At 36.7% G+C, this 21,448-nt stretch overlaps 1 protein-coding gene across 1 annotated transcript in view; it reads left to right on the top strand.

The window, feature by feature from the left end:
• The window catches only part of plod3 (procollagen-lysine, 2-oxoglutarate 5-dioxygenase 3), a 102,055-nt gene that overhangs the window by 79,335 nt on the left and 1,272 nt on the right, over positions 1-21,448 (top strand). Inside the window, exons 13-17 of the mRNA XM_045214496.1 lie at positions 7,938-8,079; positions 12,794-12,907; positions 16,137-16,313; positions 16,482-16,628; positions 19,388-19,513. Of these exons, the coding sequence (XP_045070431.1) occupies positions 7,938-8,079; positions 12,794-12,907; positions 16,137-16,313; positions 16,482-16,628; positions 19,388-19,513 (706 nt within the window). The remainder of the gene's footprint in view (positions 1-7,937; positions 8,080-12,793; positions 12,908-16,136; positions 16,314-16,481; positions 16,629-19,387; positions 19,514-21,448) is intronic.

The raw sequence follows: 21,448 nt of genomic DNA, 5'->3' as shown, positions 1-21,448 counted from the left end.
TATATTCTATATGTTCTCTATATAACCCTATATATATACTAGATGTTCTCTATATAACCCTATATACTATATATGTTCTCTATATAACCCTATATACTATATATTATATATGTTCTGGGGCGGCAGGTAGCTTAGTGGGTAAGAGCATTGTGCCAGTAACCGAAAGGTCGCTGGTTCTAATCCCCGAGCCGACTAGGTGAAAAATCTGTCGAAGTGCCCTTAAGCAAGGCACTTAACCCTAAATGCTCCTGCTAAATGACTAAAATGTAAATGTATATAACCCTATATATTATATATGTTCTCTATATAACCCTATATATTATATATGTTAACCCAATATAACCCTATATATTATAGATGTTCTCTATATAACCCTATATATTATAGATGTTCTCTATATAACCCAATATATTATAGATGTTCTCTATATAACCCTATATATTATAGATGTTCTCTATATAACCCTATATATTCTATATGTTCTCTATATAACCCTATATATTCTATATGTTCTCTATATAACCCTATATATATACTAGATGTTCTCTATATAACCCTATATACTATATATATGTTCTCTATATAACCCTATATATTATATATGTTCTCTATATAACCCTATATATTATATATGTTCTCTATATAACCCTATATATTATATGTTCTCTATATAACCCTATATATTCTATATGTTCTCTCTATAACCCTATATATTCTATATGTTCTCTCTATAACCCTATATATACTAGATGTTCTCTATATAGCCCTATATATTCTATATGTTCTCTATATAACCCAATATATTATAGATGTTCTCTATAGAACCGTATATATTATAGATGTTCTCTATATAACCCTATATATTCTATATGTTCTCTATATAACCCTATATATTCTATATGTTCTCTATATAACCCTATATATATACTAGATGTTCTCTATATAACCCTATATACTATATATGTTCTCTATATAACCCTATATATTCTATATGTTCTCTATATAACCCTATATATTATATATGTTCTCTATATAACCCTATATATTATATATGTTCTCTATATAACCCTATATATTATATGTTCTCTATATAACCCTATATATTCTATATGTTCTCTATATAACCCTATATATTCTATATGTTCTCTCTATAACCCTATATATACTAGATGTTCTCTATATAGCCCTATATATTCTATATGTTCTCTATATAACACTATATATTATATATGTTCTCTATACAACCCTATATTTTATATATATTCTCTATATAACCCTATATATTATACATGTCTCTATATAACCCTATATATTCTATATGTTCTCTATATAACACTATATACTATATATGTTCTCTATACAACTCTAAATTTTATATATGTTCTCTATACAACCCTATATATTATATATGTTCTCTATATAACCCTATATATTATGTATATTCTCTATATATTTTATATATTCTCTATATAACCCTAGATATTATATATGTTCTCTATATAACCTATATATTCTATATGTTCTCTATATAACCCTATATATTATATATGTCCTCTATATAACCCTATATATTGTATATGTCCTCTATATAACCCTATATATTGTATATGTTCTCTATATAACCCTATATATTGTATATGTTCTCTATATATAACACTATATATTATATATGTTCTCTATATAACCCTATATATTATACATGTTCTCTATATAACCCCATATATTATACATGTTCTCTATATAACCCTATATATTATATATGTTCTCTATATAACCCTATATATTATATATGTTCTCTATATAACCCTATATATTCTATATGTTCTCTATATAACCCTATATATACTAGATGTTCTCTATATAACCCTATATATTATATATGTTCTCTATATAACCCTATATATACTAGATGTTCTCTATAAAACCTTATATATTATATATGTTCTGGGGCGGCAGGTAGCTTAGTGGGTAAGAGCGTTGTGCCCAGTAACCGAAAGGTCGCTGGTTCTAATCCCAGAGCCGACTAGGTGAAAAATCTGTCGAAGTGCCCTTAAGCAAGGCACTTAACCTAAATGCTCCTGTAAGTCGCTCTGGATAAGAGCTCTGCTAAATGACTAAAATGTAAATGTATATAACCCTATATATTATATATGTTCTCTATATAACACTATATATTATATATGTTCTCTATATAACCCTATATATTATATATGTTAACCCAATATAACCCTATATATTATAGATGTTCTCTATATAACCCTATATATTATAGATGTTCTCTATATAACCCAATATATTATAGATGTTCTCTATATAACCCTATATAACCCTATATATTCTCTATATAACCCTATATATTCTAGATGTTCTCTATATAACCCTATATATATACTAGCTGTTCTCTATATAACCCTATATACTATATATGTTCTCTATATAACCCTATATATTATATATGTTCTCTATATAACCCTATATATTCTATATGTTCTCTATATAACCCTATATATTCTATATGTTCTCTCTATAACCCTATATATACTAGATGTTCTCTATATAACCCTATATATTCTATATGTTCTCTATATAACCCTATATATTATACATGTTCTCTATATAACCCTATATATTCTATATGTTCTCTATATAACACTATATATTACAGTGGGGGGAAAAAGTATTTAGTCAGCCACCAATTGTGCAAGTTCTCCCACTTAAAAAGATGAGAGAGGCCTGTAATTTTCATCATAGGTACACGTCAACTATGACAGACAAATTGAGGAAAAAAAATCCAGAAAATCACATTGTAGGATTTTTTATGAATTTATTTGCAAATTATGGTGGAAAATAAGTATTTGGTCACCTACAAACAAGCAAGATTTCTGGCTCTCACAGACCTGTAACTTCTTCTTTAAGAGGCTCCCCTGTCCTCCACTCGTTACCTGTATTAATGGCACCTGTTTGAACTTGTTATCAGTATAAAAGACACCTGTCCACAACCTAAAACAGTCACACTCCAAACTCCACTTTGGCCAAGACCAAAGAGCTGTCAAAGGACACCAGAAACAAAATTGTAGACCTGCACCAGGCTGGGAAGACTGAATCTGCAATAGGTAAGCAGCTTGGTTTGAAGAAATCAACTGTGGGAGCAATTATTAGGAAATGGAAGACATAAAAGACCACTGATAATCTTCCTCGATCTGGGGCTCCACGCAGATCTCACCCGTGGGTCAAAATGATCACAAGAATGGTGAGCAAAAATCCCAGAACCACACGGGGGGACCTAGTGAATGACCTGCAGAGAGCTGGGACCAAAGTAACACACTACGCCGCCAGGGACTCAAATCCTGCAGTGCCAGACGTGTCCCCCTGCTTAAGCCAGTACATGTCCAGGCCCGTCTGAAGTTTGCTAGAGTGCATTTGGATGATCCAGAAGAGGATTGGGAGAATGTCATATGGTCAGATGAAACCAAAATAAAACTTTTTGGTAAAAACTCAACTCGTCGTGTTTGGAGGACAAAGAATGCTGAGTTGCATCCAAAGAACACCATACCTACTGTAGAAGCATGGGGGGTGGAAACATCATGCTTTGGGGCTGTTTTTTCTGCAAAGGGACCAGGACGACTGATCCGTGTAAAGGAAAGAATGAATGGGGCCATGTATCGTGAGATTTTGAGTGAAAACCTCCTTCCATCAGCAAGGGCATTGAAGATTAAACGTGGCTGGGTCTTTCAGCATGACAATGATCCAAAACACACCGCCCGGGCAACGAAGGAGTGGCTTAGTAAGAAGCATTTCAAGGTCCTGGAGTGGCCTAGCCAGTCTCCAGATCTCAACCCCATAGAAAATCTTTGGAGGGAGTTGAAAGTCCGTGTTGCCCAGCGACAGCCCCAAAACATCACTGCTCTAGAGGAGATCTGCATGGAGGAATGGGCCAAAATACCAGCAACAGTGTGTGAAAACCTTGTGAAGACTTACAGAAAACGTTTGACCTGTGTCATTGCCAACAAAGGGTATATAACAAAGTATTGAGAAACTTTTGTTATTGACCAAATACTTATTTTCCACCATAATTTGCAAATAAATTCATTAAAAATCCTACAATGTGATTTTCTGGAAATTTTTTTCTCATTTTGTCTGTCATAGTTGACGTGTACCTATGATGAAAATTACAGGCCTCTCTCATCTTTTTAAGTGGGAGAACTTGCACAATTGGTGGCTGACTAAATACTTTTTTCCCCCACTGTATATATGTTCTCTATACAACCCTATATTTTATATATGTTCTCTATACAACCCTATATATTATATATGTTCTCTATATAACCCTATATATTATGTATATTCTCTATATATTTTATGTATTCTATATATAACCCTAGATATTATATATGTTCTCTATATAACCTATATATTATATATGTTCTCTATATAACCCTATATATTGTATATGTTCTCTATATAACCCTATATATTGTATATGTTCTCTATATATAACCCTATATATTATATATGTTCTCTATATAACCCTATATATTATACATATTTTCTCTATATAACCCTATATATTATATATGTTCTCTATATAACCTATATATTATATATGTTCTCTATATAACCCTATATATTATATATGTTCTCTATATAACCCTATATATTCTAGATGTTCTCTATATAACCCTATATATACTAGATGTTCTCTATATAACCCTATATATACTAGATGTTCTCTATATAACCCTATATATACTAGATGTTCTCTATATAACCCTATATATACTAGATTTTCTCTATATAACCCTATATATTATAGATGTTCTCTATATAACCCTATATATTATATATGTTCTCTATATAACCCTATATATTATATATGTTCTCTATATAACCCTATATATTATATATGTTCTCTATATAACCCTATATATTATATATGTTCTCTATATAATCCTATATATTATATATGTTCTCTATATAACCCTATATATACTAGATGTTCTCTATATAACCATATATATACTAGATGTTCTCTATATAACCCTATATATTATATATGTTAACCCTATATAATCCTATATATTATATATGTTCTCTATATAACCCTATATATACTAGATGTTCTATATATAACCCTATATATTATATATGTTCTCTATATATAACCATATATATTATATATGTTCTCTATATAACCCTATATATTATACATGTTCTCTATATAACCCTATATATTATATATGTTCTCTATATAACCCTATATATTATACATGTTCTCTATATAACCCTATATATTATATGTTCTCTATATATGTTCTCTATATAACCCTATATATTATATATGTTCTCTATATAACCCTATATATTCTATATGTTCTCTATATAACCCTATATATTCTATATGTTCTCTATATAACCCTATATATTCTATATGTTCTCTATATAACCCTATATATATACTAGATGTTCTCTATATAACCCTATATACTATATATGTTCTCTATATAACCCTATATATTATATATGTTCTCTATATAACCCTATATATTATATGTTCTCTATATAACCCTATATATTCTATATGTTCTCTATATAACCCTATATATTCTATATGTTCTCTCTATAACCCTATATATACTAGATGTTCTCTATATAGCCCTATATATTCTATATGTTCTCTATATAACACTATATATTATATATGTTCTCTATACAACCCTATATTTTATATATGTTCTCTATATAACCCTATATATTATACATGTTCTCAATATAACCCTATATATTCTATATGTTCTCTATATAACACTATATATTATATATGTTCTCTATACAACCCTATATTGTATATATGTTCTCTATACAACCCTATATATTATATATGTTCTCTATATAACCCTATATATTATGTATATTCTCTATATATTTTATATATTCTCTATATAACCCTAGATATTATATATGTTCTCTATATAACCTATATATTCTATATGTTCTCTATATAACCCTATATATTATATATGTCCTCTATATAACCCTATATATTGTATATGTCCTCTATATAACCCTATATATTGTATATGTTCTCTATATAACCCTATATATTGTATATGTTCTCTATATATAACACTATATATTATATATGTTCTCTATATAACCCTATATATTATACATGTTCTCTATATAACCCCATATATTATACATGTTCTCTATATAACCCTATATATTATATATGTTCTCTATATAACCCTATATATTCTATATGTTCTCTATATAACCCTATATATACTAGATGTTCTCTATATAACCCTATATATTATATATGTTCTCTATATAACCCTATATATACTAGATGTTCTCTATAAAACCTTATATATTATATATGTTCTGGGGCGGCAGGTAGCTTAGTGGGTAAGAGCGTTGTGCCAGTAACCGAAAGGTCGCTGGTTCTAATCCCAGAGCCGACTAGGTGAAAAATCTGTCGAAGTGCCCTTAAGCAAGGCACTTAACCCTAAATGCTCCTGTAAGTCGCTCTGGATAAGAGCGTCTGCTAAATGACTAAAATGTAAATGTATATAACCCTATATATTATATATGTTCTCTATATAACCCTATATATTATATATGTTCTCTATATAACCCTATATATTATATATGTTAACCCAATATAACCCTATATATTATAGATGTTCTCTATATAACCCTATATATTATAGATGTTCTCTATATAACCCAATATATTATAGATGTTCTCTATATAACCCTATATAACCCTATATATTCTCTATATAACCCTATATATTCTAGATGTTCTCTATATAACCCTATATATATACTAGATGTTCTCTATATAACCCTATATACTATATATGTTCTCTATATAACCCTATATATTATATATGTTCTCTATAAAACCCTATATATTCTATATGTTCTCTATATAGCCCTATATATTCTATATGTTCTCTCTATAACCCTATATATACTAGATGTTCTCTATATAACCCTATATATTCTATATGTTCTCTATATAACCCTATATATTATACATGTTCTCTATATAACCCTATATATTCTATATGTTCTCTATATAACACTATATATTATATGTTCTCTATACAACCCTATATTTTATATATGTTCTCTATACAACCCTATATATTATATATGTTCTCTATATAACCCTATATATTATGTATATTCTCTATATATTTTATATATTCTATATATAACCCTAGATATTATATATGTTCTCTATATAACCTATATATTATATATGTTCTCTATATAACCCTATATATTATATATGTTCTCTATATAACCCTATATATTGTATATGTTCTCTATATAACCCTATATATTGTATATGTTCTCTATATATAACCCTATATATTATATATGTTCTCTATATAACCCTATATATTATACATGTTCTCTATATAACCCTATATATTGTATATGTTCTCTATATATAACCCTATATATTATATATGTTCTCTATATAACCCTATATATTATACATGTTCTCTATATAACCCTATATATTATATATGTTCTCTATATAACCCTATATATTATATATGTTCTCTATATAACCCTATATATTATATATGTTCTCTATATAACCCTATATATACTAGATGTTCTCTATATAACCCTATATATACTAGATGTTCTCTATATAACCCTATATATTATATATGTTCTCTATATAACCCTATATATTATACATGTTCTCTATATAACCCTATATATTATATATTCTCTATATATGTTCTCTATATAACCCTATATATTCTATATGTTCTCTATATAACCCTATATATTATATATGTTCTCTATATAACCCTATATATTCTATATGTTCTCTATATAACCCTATATATTATATATGTTCTCTATATAACCCTATATATTCTATATGTTCTCTATCTCTGTAGTGGTCTATGGAACGTGCCCTATATAACCCAGGTCTACATGATAAAGGGGTCAGTCTTGAGAGGTAGACTGTCTCAGGTCAGTCTGTACAGTCAGGAAGGGATGGACCCTGATATGGTGTTCTGCAGGGCCGTACGAGACCAGGTATATATTATGTTATATATGTAATGTTATATATGATATATTATGATATGGACCCTGATATGGTGTGTGCAAGGCCCGGAATATCCCTTTGAGCATATCCCTTAATTACACTTTGGATGGTGTATCAATACACCCAGTCACTACAAAGATCAAGGCATCCTTCCTAACTCAGTTACCGGAGAGGAAGGAAACTGCTCAGGGATTTCACCATGAGGCCAATGGTGACTTTAAAACAGTTTGAGTTTTAACCTTTTCACACATACCAACAAACAGGTGTGATCATTCTACAGTGGTCCATGCAGTGTACGCTCAAACCGGTGTGATTAGAACGCTTATTTAGAATGTCCAGTTTCGATTGACGCAACAGTCAGCATTTGAGCTAGCCACACTGTTTTTTCACAGAAAATGTTTGCACAAACACAGTCCTTACAAAGTTATGTCCTGAATGTGACCAGTTTATTTTTGGATGCAATGTTCAGACATTCACAGAAGTAGCGACAGCATACACAATCATTCAAACCGGAAAATGTAGGCTACACTGGTCTTAGCGCTGAGGAAAGGTTGACGTAACACAAGCGGTCATATTTAGATAACTCTCGGCTGACAGAAACCACAATATGAATTAGCTACTAACAATTACTATTTATAATTCATCACATCACGGGTGAGCTCACCATTGATCAAAATAATTGAGTAAAACACTTTCTAGAAATCGAAAGTCATCCGACAATGGGTAGTTTGTGTTTCGTCAACCAAAGATAATAAGAGGAGACAAGATGAGTTGGGTCTGTTCGCAGTATGCATGTTGAAGGGGGTGTGTCGTCTACCATCATTCACTTCCGGAAGTTTACTCGAAAAATGAGTGAACCATCCCTCAACTCACTATAACGTCTTTGGTCTGACAGACGTTTACGTGACACCCAGAATGCATTGTATAATGTCAACGAACATGGCGCCACACATAGCTGGCAAATAGCTTAGCATTAGCTCATTATAATCAGTACAACCTTCAAAAAAGTATTTTACACACATCGTAGGTGTCCATTACAATCTATGCAATAATCGGAATGCATTATTTGTCACCAGTACATGAAAACATGTGAATAAAACTGTAAATACATTATGCTCCATAAATCCATACTGTATGCTACAGTAGAAACACGATATACAGAAGACAAGGCACTTCCTTTGATAGGAACATGTCCAAAGTTATTAAGTTTAAGGAACACAACAATGAAGGAAAAGCGAGCGCCGGCCAGAAAATGTGCCAAGGGGGAAATGTTGATCTGCGGAAACACTGGGGAAGTGCTTGGCCTCTCCTCAGAGAGGAGTTTGTCCGGCTCAGTAAAGCCTCAAACATAAATTGCCCGCAACAGTGAAATGGGTTACTTCAATGAGGAGGCGGAACACACCTCAGTTCAAACTGTTAGAAAATAAAACTTGTTAGAAAATAATTTGAAATTGACAAGTTGAAACATAGCTTATAGATAATTAGCAGGCAGCGCGTGTTAAATGTCCTGTTCCGTAATAATCGCATTCTGATGTCGCATAAAACAACTCACACTGCGGCGACCGTTAGAGATACAGTTGAAGACGGAAGTTTACAATACACCTTAGACAAATACACTAGTAAAAATACCCTGTCTTAGGTCAGTTAGGATCACCACTTTATTTTAAGAATGTGAAATGTCAGAATAATACTAGAGAGAATGATTTATTTCAGCTTTTATTTCTTTCATCACATTCCCAGTGGGTCAGAAGTTTACATACCCTCAATTAGTATTTAGTAGCATTGCCTTTAAATTGTTTAACTTGGGTCAAACGTTTCGGGTAGCCTTCCACAAGCTTCCCACAATAAGTTGGGTGAATTTTGGCCCATTCCTCCTGACAGAGCTGGTGTAACTGAGTCAGGTTTGTAGGCCTCCTTGCTCGCACATGCTTTTTCAGTTCTGCCCACATATTTTCTATAGGATTGAGGTCAGGGCTTTGTGATGGCCACTCCAATACCTTGACTTTGTTGTCCTTAAGCCATTTTGCCACAACTTTGGAAGTATGCTTGGGGTCATTGTCCATTTGGAAGACCCATTTGCGACCAAGCTTTAACTTCCTGACTGATGTCTTGAGATGTTGCTTCAATATATCCACATAATTTTCCTTCCTCATGATGCCATCTATTTTGTGAAGTGCACCAGTTCCTCCTGCAGCAAAGCACCCCCACAGCATGATGCTGCCACCCCCTTGCTTCACGGTTGGGATGGTATTCTTCGGCTTGCAAGCATCCCCCCTTTTCCTCCAAATATAACGATGGTCATTATGGCCAAACAGTTCTATTTTTGTTTCATCAGACCAGAGGACATTTCTCCAAAATGTACGATCTTTGTCCCCATGTGCAGTTGCAAACCGTGGTCTGGCTTTTCTATGGCGGTTTTGGAGTAGTGGCTTCTTCCTTGCTGAGTGGCCTTTCAGGTTATGTTGATATAGGACCCGTTTTACTGTGGATATAGATACTTTTATACCTGTTTCCTCCAGCATCTTCACAAGGTTCTTTGCTGTTATTCTGGGATTGATTTGCACTTTTCGCACCAAAGTACGTTCATCTCTAGGAGACAGAACGCGTCTCCTTGCTGAGCGGTATGACGGCTGCGTGGTCCCATGGTGTTTATACTTGCGTACTATTGTTTGTACAGATGAACGTGGTACCTTCAGGCGTTTGGAAATTGCTCCCAAGGATGAACCAGACTTGTGGAGGTCTACAATTTTTTTTCTGAGGTCTTGGCTGATTTCTTTTGATTTTCCCATGATGTCAAGCAAAGAGGCATTGAGTTTGAAGGTAGGCCTTGAAATACATCCACAGGTACACCTCCAATTGACTCAAATTATGTCAATTAGCCTATCAGAAGCTTCTAAAGCCATGGCATCATTTTCTGTAATTTTCCAAGCTGTTTAAAGGCACAGTCAACTTAGTGTATGTAAACTTCTGACCCACTGGAATTGTGATACAGTGAATTATAAGTGAAATAATCTGTCTGTAAACAATTGTTGGAAAAATTACTTGTGTCATGCACAAAGTAGATGTCCTAACCGACTTGCCAAAACTATAGTTTAACAAGAAATTTGTGGTGGTTGAAAAACAAGTTTTAATGACTCCAACCTAAGTGTATGTAAACTTCTGACTTCAACTGTATTTGGAACTCACATGTGAAAAGGTTAATGGCTGAAATAGGAGAAAACTGAGGATGGATGAACGACATTGTAGTTACTCCACAATACTAACCTAAATGACAGAGTGAAAAGAAGGAAGCCTGTACAGAATACAAATATATATTTTTTTTAACCTTTATTTAACTAGGCTTTTCAGTTAAGAACAAATTCTTATTTACAATGACGGCCTACACCGGCCAAACCCGGACGACGCTGGGCCAATTGTGCGCTGCCCTATGGCAATAAGGCACTAAAGTATGTTTTTAAATTGTATAACTGCCTTAATTTAGCCTTGGCAGCAGCTAATGGGGATCCATAATAAATACAAGTTTATATCCTGAATAAAAAGTGTTATGTTTGGGACAAATCCAACACAACACATCACTGAGTACCACTCTTCATATTTTCAAGCATGGTGGTGGCTGCATCATGTTATGGGTATGCTTGTCATCGGCAAGGACTAGGAATTTTTTATAATAAAAAGAAATTGAATGGAGCTCAGCACAGGCAGAATCCTGGAGGAAAACCTGGTTCAGTCTGCTTTCCAACAGACACTGTGAGATGAATTCACCTGTCAGCAGGACAATAACCTAAAACACAAGGCCAAATATACACTGGAGTTGCTTACCAAGAAGACAGTGAATGTTCCTGAGTGGCCGAGTTACAGTTTAGAAAATCTATGGCAAGACTTGAAAATGATTTGTTTAGCAATGATCAACAACCAATTTGACAGAGCTTTAAGAATTTTGAAAATAATAATCGGCTTGCCCAATCCAGGTGTGGAACGCTCTTAGGGTTAGGGTTAGGGTTAGGGTTAGGCCTTTCCCAGAAAGGGTTAGGGTTAGGGTTAGGGTTAGGGTTAGGCCTTTCCCAGAAAGACTCACAGCTGTAATCGCTGCCAAAGGTGATTCTAACATGTATTGACTCGGGTGTGAATAGTTATGTGATCAAGATACGTTTGTTTGATTTGATTTTACAAATGTTCAAATTTTTCTTCCACTTTGACATTACAGAGTGTTTTGTGTAGATAATTGACACAAAACGACAATTAAATCAATTTTAAACCCACTTTGTAAAGTTGAGGGGTGTGAATACTTTCTGAAGGCCCTGTATATAGTAATGTATATTTTCTGTGTTGTGCTTTCTGAAGGCGCTGTATATATTAATGTATATTTTCTGTGTTGTGCTTTCTGAAGGCGCTGTATATAGTAATGTATATGTTCTATGTTGTGCTTTCTGAAGGCCCTGTATATAGTAATGTATATGTTCTATGTTGTGCTTTCTGAAGGCCCTGTATATAGTAATGTATATGTTCTATGTTGTGCTTTCTGAAGGCGCTGTATATAGTAATGTATATGTTCTATGTTGTGCTTTCTGAAGGCCCTGTATATAGTAATGTATATGTTCTATGTTGTGCTTTCTGAAGGCCCTGTATATATTAATGTATATGTTCTATGTTGTGCTTTCTGAAGGCCCTGTATATATTAATGTATATTTTCTATGTTGTGTGCAGGGAGTGTTTATGTTTGTGTCTAATCGGGATGAGTTTGGTCGTCTGGTTTCCTCCACCAACTACAACACCAGCAGACTACATCCTGACATGTGGCAGATCTTTGATAACCCTCTGGTGAGAACATACATACACACACACACACACACACACACACACACACACACACACACACACACACACACACACACACACACACACACACACCATCACACCATCACACACACACACACACACACACACACACACACACACACACACCATCACACACACACACACACCATCACACACACACACCATCACACACACACACACACACACACACACACCCATCACACACACACACACCATCACACACACACACACACACACACACCATCACACACACACACCATCACACACACACACACACACACCATCACACACACACACACACACACACACCATCACACACACACACACCATCACACACACACACCATCACACACACACACACACACACACACACACACACACACACCATCACACACACACACACACCATCACACACACACACACACACCATCACACACACACACACCATCACACACACACAAACACACACACACCATCACACACACACACACACCATCACACACACACACCATCACACACACACACACACACACACACACACACCATCACACACACACACACCATCACACACACACCATCACACACACACACCATCACACACACACACACACACACACCATCACACACACACACACACACACCCATCACACACACACACACCATCACACACACACACCATCACACACACACACACACACACACACACACACCATCACACACACACACACACCATCACACACACACACACACACCATCACACACACACACCATCACACACCAACACACACCATCACACACACACACACACCATCACACACACACACACACACACACCCATCACACACCATCACACACCAACACACACACCAACACACACCATCACACACACACACACACCATCACACACACACACACACACACACACCATCACACACACACACACACACCATCACACACACACACCATCACACACACACACACACACACACCATCACACACACACACACACACACACACCATCACACACACACACCATCACACACACACACACACACACACACACACACACACACACACCATCACACACACACACACACACACACACACACACACACACACCATCACACACACACACCAACACACACCATCACACACACACACCATCACACACACACACACACACACACACACACACACACACACCCATCACACACACACACACACACACACACACACCATCACACACACACACACACACACACACACACCATCACACACACACACACACCATCACACACACACACACACACACACACACACACACACACACCATCACACACACACACACACACACACACACCATCACACACACACCATCACACACACCATCACACACCAACACACACCACCACACACACACACACACACACCATCACACACACACACCATCACACACACACACACACCATCACACACACACACACACACACACACACACACACACACACCATCACACACACACACACACACCATCACACACACACACCATCACACACACACACACACCATCACACACACACACACACACACACACACACACACACACACCATCACACACCATCACACACACCCACACCATCTCACACACACACACACACACACACACACACACACACCATCACACACCAACACACACACCAACACACACCATCACACACACACACACCATCACACACCAACACACACCATCACACACACACACACACCATCACACACACACACACACACACACACCATCACACACCATCACACACCAACACACACCATCACACACACACACACACCATCACACACACACACACACACACACATGCATTCATTCAAAAACACACTTTTCTCAAAGCCTACATTAGATTATACCAAACAGACTTGTCAGTCCCCCTTCCAGGTTCATTTCCATTGGAGTGTGTGGTTGAGTCAATCAATGCTATTGAGCTGAGAAATCATGGCCCATATTTATCAGCTGAGAAATCATGGCCCATATTTATCAGCTGAGAAATCATGGCCCATATTTATCAGCTGAGAAATCATGGCCCATATTTATCAGCTAAGTGTTATAGGACTAGAAAGAGAAGTATATCCATGAAAACTAGAATGGATATCTTGTGCTAAATAGGTTATATATGTTATGTGTTATATATGTTATGTTATATAGCATTCACTGTATTTCCCTCATTAAAATGCAAATCAATTTATAACATTTTTGACATGTGTTTTTCTGGATTTTTTTGTTGTTATTCTGTCTCTCACTGTTCAAATAAACCTACCATTAAAATTATAGACTGATCATTTCTTTGTCAGTGGGCAAACGTACAAAATCAGCAGGGGATCAAATACTTTTTTCCCTCACTGTATGTTATATATGTTATGTTAGGTTATATATGTTAGGTTATATATGTTAGGTTATATATGTTAGGTTATATATGTTAGGTTATATATGTTATATATGTTAGGTTATATATGTTATATGTTAGGTTATATATGTTAGGTTATATATGTTATATATGTTAGGTTATATATGTTATATATGTTAGGTTATATATGTTATATGTTAGGTTATATATGTTAGGTTATATACAGTGGGGAGAACAAGTATTTGATACACTGCTGATTTTGCAGGTTTTCCTACTTACAAAGCATGTAGAGGTCTGTAATTTTTATCATAGGTACACTTCAACTGTGAGAGACGGAATCTAAAACAAAAATCCAGAAAATCACATTGTATGATTTTTAAGTAATTAATTTGCATTTTATTGCATGACATAAGTATTTGATCACCTACCAACCAGTAAGAATTCCGGCTCTCACAGACCTGTACGTTTTTCTTTAAGAAGCCCTCCTGTTCTCCACTCATTACCTGTATTAAGTACCAGTCAAAAGTTTTAGAACACCTTCTCATTCAAGGGTTTTTCTTTATTTTTACTATTTTCTACATTGTAGAATAATAGTGAAGATATCAAAACTATGAAATAACACATATGGAATCATGTAGTAACCAAGAAAGTGTTAAACAAATCAAAATATATTTTATATTTGAGTTTCTTTAAATAGCCACCCTTTGCCTTGATGACAGCTTTGCACACTCAGAATCAGTAGGTTTGTCCAAACTTTTGACTGGTACTGTATTTTATGTTCTGTGATCATGTTGTAGGACTGGAAGGAGAAATATATCCATGAAAACTACTCTAAGATCTTTGAAGACAACCAGACCATCGTGGAGCAGCCGTGTCCTGACGTCTACTGGTTCCCATCCTTCACAGACAGGATGTGTGACGATCTGGTGGAAACCATGGAAGACTTTGGAGAATGGAGCGGAGGAAGACATACGGTACGGAGGAGGAGGAGGAGGAGGAGGAGGAGGAGGAGGGAGGAGAGAGGGGGAGAGGGAGAGGGAGAGAGAGAGAGAGAGAGAGAGAGAGAGACAGAGACAGAGACAGAGACTACTTAGTCTCTTTGCACAGTCTCAAATATCACCTGTTTTTTTTCTGTGTTACAGGATGAGCGGCTGGCAGGGGGTTATGAGAACGTCCCAACTGTAGATATTCATATGAACCAGATTGGCTTTGAGAAGGAGTGGCTCAAGTTTCTCAAAGAATATATCAGCCCTGTTACTGAGAAACTCTACCCAGGATACTACCCCAAGGTACATACAGACACACGTTTTAAATACTTTATTTGAAATCAAAATCACATTACAGCGATGCACTTGGACATATCATCAGCGGTAGCGACCCTCGCCTAGGGCTGTGCTCAAGGGTTCCTCTCTTTAGACACAGAGGGCATGATGGTGAATCGACCTTGCCCCAGCAGAACAGGATAGATGGGCATGGTAGGACATTGTAGACTGCCTGGATCAAGAACTAGATGCGATGAGGTTCGGCCTTCCAAAGCTCGCTCCATATGACCTTACGCTCCACCGCTTGCTCCCATCTTGTCCTTGTAGACTTCTTCTGACCATCCTGCTGCTTCCTCCTCCTCGACTGCTGCTTCCTCCTCCTCGACTGCTGCTTCCTCCTCCTCGACTGCTGCTTCCTCCTCCTCGACTGCTGCTTGCTCCTCCTCGACTGCTGCTTGCTCCTCCTCGACTGCTGCTTGCTCCTCCTCGACTGCTGCTTCCTCCTCCTCGACTGCTGCTTGCTCCTCCTCGACTGCTGCTTGCTCCTCCTCGACTGCTGCTTCCTCCTCCTCGACTGCTGCTTCCTCCTCCTCGACTGCTGCTTGCTCCTCCTCGACTGCTGCTTGCTCCTCCTCGACTGCTGCTTGCTCCTCCTCGACTGCTGCTTCCTCCTCCTCGACTGCTGCTTCCTCCTCCTCGACTGCTGCTTCCTCCTCCTCGACTGCTGCTTCCTCCTCCTCGACTGCTGCTTCCTCCTCCTCGACTGCTGCTTCCTCCTCCTCGACTGCTGCTGCTTCCTCCTCCTCGACTGCTGCTTCCTCCTCCTCGACTGCTGCTTCCTCCTCCTCGACTGCTGCTTCCTCCTCCTCGACTGCTGCTTGCTCCTCCTCGACTGCTGCTTCCTCCTCCTCGACTGCTGCTTCCTCCTCCTCGACTGCTGCTTCCTCCTCGTCGTTCCCTTGGGCCTTGTCGTAGCGTGGCGTTGTAATGCTACCAGCACGCTGTGCCGTATTTCTTTTAATTTTTAATTTATTTAACCTTTATTTAACCTTTAGTTAACCTTTATTTAACTAGGCAAGTCAGTTAACCTCTACGGGATTGGTGTCCCGTATACGGGACGGTTGAGCTAACGTGCGCTAATGTGATTAGCATGTCTGTTGTAAGTAACAGCAAACTTTCCAGGACATAGACATGTCTTATATGGGCAGAAAGCTTACATTCTTGTTAATCTAACTGCACTGTCCAATTTACAGTAGCTATTACAGTAAAATAAATACCATGCTATTGTTTGAGGAGAGTGCACAACAACAAAACAATTATCATGGCAACTGGTTTGAAACATTCACCTCTGAAGGTAAATAATGTACTTGCATTCAGTAATCTTGCACTGATTTGTCATCCTAAGCGTCCCAGAGATAAAATGTAGCATAGTTTTGTTTGATAAAATCCATTTTAACTGGGTTCTACAGTTTGTACCCCTGCTGTCTCTGGCTCCACACCCACCCCGCCCGGCCATCTAGATGTGTGCAAGTTAGTGTATAAGCTAATGATCCATCATGTATGACATTCCTGGGAGGGTGTAAACTTACATTTTGTATTACCATTTCATTTTTGTATGTTCTCTATAGTTATGTACTTTAAAATGTATCAATTGACCAATTCGGCACATTTGGGCAGACTTGATACAAAATAGTCCAGAATTGCAATGCTTCCCTGGATCAATCTTAAATTTTGTGCGCACACTGCTGCCATCTAGTGGCCAAAATATACATTCCATTTCAAAGATGATTAAAAAAAACACAAACAAAACACGCATGTCTTTTTGTTTGTATTATCTTTTACCAGATCTAATGTGTTATATTCTCATTTCCACAAACTTCAGTGTTTCCTTTCAAATGGTATCAAGAATATGCATATCCTTGCTTCAGGTCCTGAACTACAGGCAGTTAGATTTTGGTATGTCATTTTAGGCGAAAATGTAAAGAAAGTGTCCGATCCTTAAGAGGTTAAGAACAAATTCTTATTTACAATGACGGCCTACCAAAAGGCAAAAGGCCTCCTGGGGGGACGGGGGCTGGGATTAAAAATACAAATCTAGGACAAGACACATCACGACAAGAGAGACACCACAACACTACATAAAGAGAGACACCACAACACTACATAAAGAGAGACGCACAAACTACAACCACTACATAAGAGAGACACCACAACACTACATAAAGAGAGACACCACAACACTACATAAAGAGAAACACTACAACACTAATGAGAGACACCACAACACTACATAAAGAGAGACACCACAACACTACATAAAGAGAGACACCACAACACTACATAAAGAGAGACGCCACAACACTACATAAAGAGAGACGCCACAACACTACATAAAGAGAGACGCCACAACACTACATAAAAGAGAGACTCTGATAGGAGGTTGTCACAGTCAGGTCGTCCATGAAGGCTCTGATAGGTTGTTGTCACAGTCAGGTCGTCCATGAAGGCTCTGATAGGTTGTTGTCACAGTCAGGTCGTCCATGAAAGCTCTGATAGGTTGTTGTCACAGTCAGGTCGTCCATGAAGGCTCTGATAGGTTGTTCAACACCAGACTTGGTCAGCGGGCCTCTGCATTCCATCGCAGCTGACTTCACCAGCATGTTCATGGCAAGGGCGAACAGGATACCAACATTTGAAAGATCACAGATACATTAAACCAGCTTCCTCTGAAGCCGTCATGTCTGGCTATGTACAGGTCCTTGTATGAACAACCATTAACCCCCCAGGCCCAGGCGGTGATGAACTTTGTGGTCCGGTATCGTCCAGATGAACAGCCGTCTCTCCGTCCGCATCATGACTCCTCCACCTTCACCATCAACGTAGCGCTCAACAACAAGGGAATGGATTACCAGGTACTCACCACACCTGGACAGAAAATAGTTGTATTTTGTACTTTATTTCAAAATACAAACTTTTCAAATACTCAAGTAATCTAATATAGTTAATAGAGTTTACACTAAAAGGAAACTAGTTTTTTTAAATATCAAATACAGGTCTCAGAAAAAATGATTCAATCATATTTGAAAGTATTTTGAATACCTCTCAGAAAACCAAATAATATTTGAAGGTTTGCAAGATATAATTATTTGATGGCTGCCAAATATTTGGTGAAGAACTCAAAACTACAACAGTTGAATTAGTCTAAATATACTGAGTAAACAAAACATTAGGAACACCTGCTCTTCCATGACAGACTGACCAGGTGAAATCTATGATCCCTTTTTGATGTAACTTGTTGAATCCACTTCAATCAGTGTACACTACCGGTCAAAAGTTTTAGAACACCTACTCATTAAAGGATTTTTCTTTATTTTTACTATTATCTACATTGTATAATAATATTGAAGACATCAAAACTGTGATATAACACATATGGAATCATGTAGTAACCACAAAAGTCTTGAAGGAGTTCCCACATATGCTGAGCACTTGTTGGCTGCTTTTCCTTCACTCTGCGGTCCGACTCATCCCAAACCATCTCAATTGGGTTGAGGTCAGGGGATTGTGGAGGCCAGGTCATCTGATGCAGCACTCCATCACTCTGCTCCTTATATTATATTAGGAAGGTGTTCTTAATGTTTGGTATACTCAGTAAAATGATCATAAGCACATGGTTTGGACTGCTCTCAGATATATAAATGAAAAACCTGAAGGACATGAAATCCTCTTCTGCAGCTTCAACATGACTAACACATATATGTTGATAATGAGTGACACTGGAACTCTTTAGGACAAAGGACTTTAGAAATGTCTTTATAATTACATAATAATGGAGTTATTACATAAGTGGAATAAGGAACCGTCACTATTCCTCTTGTGTACAAAAACTCTCAGCTCATTGCTATGCAATTAAAATAGTATTATGTAACAACATACTAATAAGTGTATTACTCAGGAACAGTTTAATGTTAATGTTACTGAGAACGCAAACAATAACAACACATAGATATGAAGTGTCTAAGGAAACTAAACATCCCCAAACTGCCTTCTAGAATCAACTACAGTCAAGGCAGGTGGAAAATCATGTTAGTTTGTATTCTGAGTAAACTGTCCCTTTAAAGGTGGTCTAGTGTGTGTTTGAAACGAGAACACTTACCCTCAGATGGACAAAAACTGTCCCTTTAAAGGTGGTCTAGTGTGTGTTTGAAACGAGATCACTTACCCTCAGATGGACAAAAACTGTCCCTTTAAAGGTGGTCTAGTGTGTGTTTGAAACGAGATCACTTACCCTCAGATGGACAAAGACTGTCCCTTTAAAGGTGGTCTAGTGTGTGTTTGAAACGAGATCACTTCCCCTCAGATGGACAAAGAGGTTCCAAGTTGTTTTCGCTAACCATCCAACTTGCTGTTTGCAAATAGCTTTGAATTACTCTGCAGTATTTCCAGGTATCATACAACCTTTTCAGTGGCATGTTTTAAAGGGTCATACAGTAGTTGAGCATCACAACTGATGTATACTTATCTGTACAAAATATCATTGGTTAATTGATTTGACTTGATAATGTACACCTGGGGGCAACGGACATTCAGGACAATTGACATTTACAGATTGTTTAGATAGAAATGTATTGTGTATATCAGATAGATTGGAATAGTGTAGGAGATTGGGTTCTATTCATTATATTTCTATCTTCAACATGCAGTTCCAGATACAGCCCTGCCATTAGTTGAAGGCAGCCAATCCAATAGTTTCAGAAAAGTAGTCCTTTTTTGGGATCTGTATCCAAAGTAACTACTTGTTTCCCCCCCAAAATGGTTACTTTTCACAACGCTATAGTCATCCCAGG

The sequence above is a fragment of the Coregonus clupeaformis genome, unplaced genomic scaffold (assembly GCF_020615455.1).
Source record: "Coregonus clupeaformis isolate EN_2021a unplaced genomic scaffold, ASM2061545v1 scaf0269, whole genome shotgun sequence".
NCBI classification, from domain to species: Eukaryota; Metazoa; Chordata; class Actinopteri; order Salmoniformes; family Salmonidae; genus Coregonus; species Coregonus clupeaformis.
Note: the sequence above shows the minus strand (reverse complement) of the source record. Positions and strands in the feature narration are given on the sequence as shown.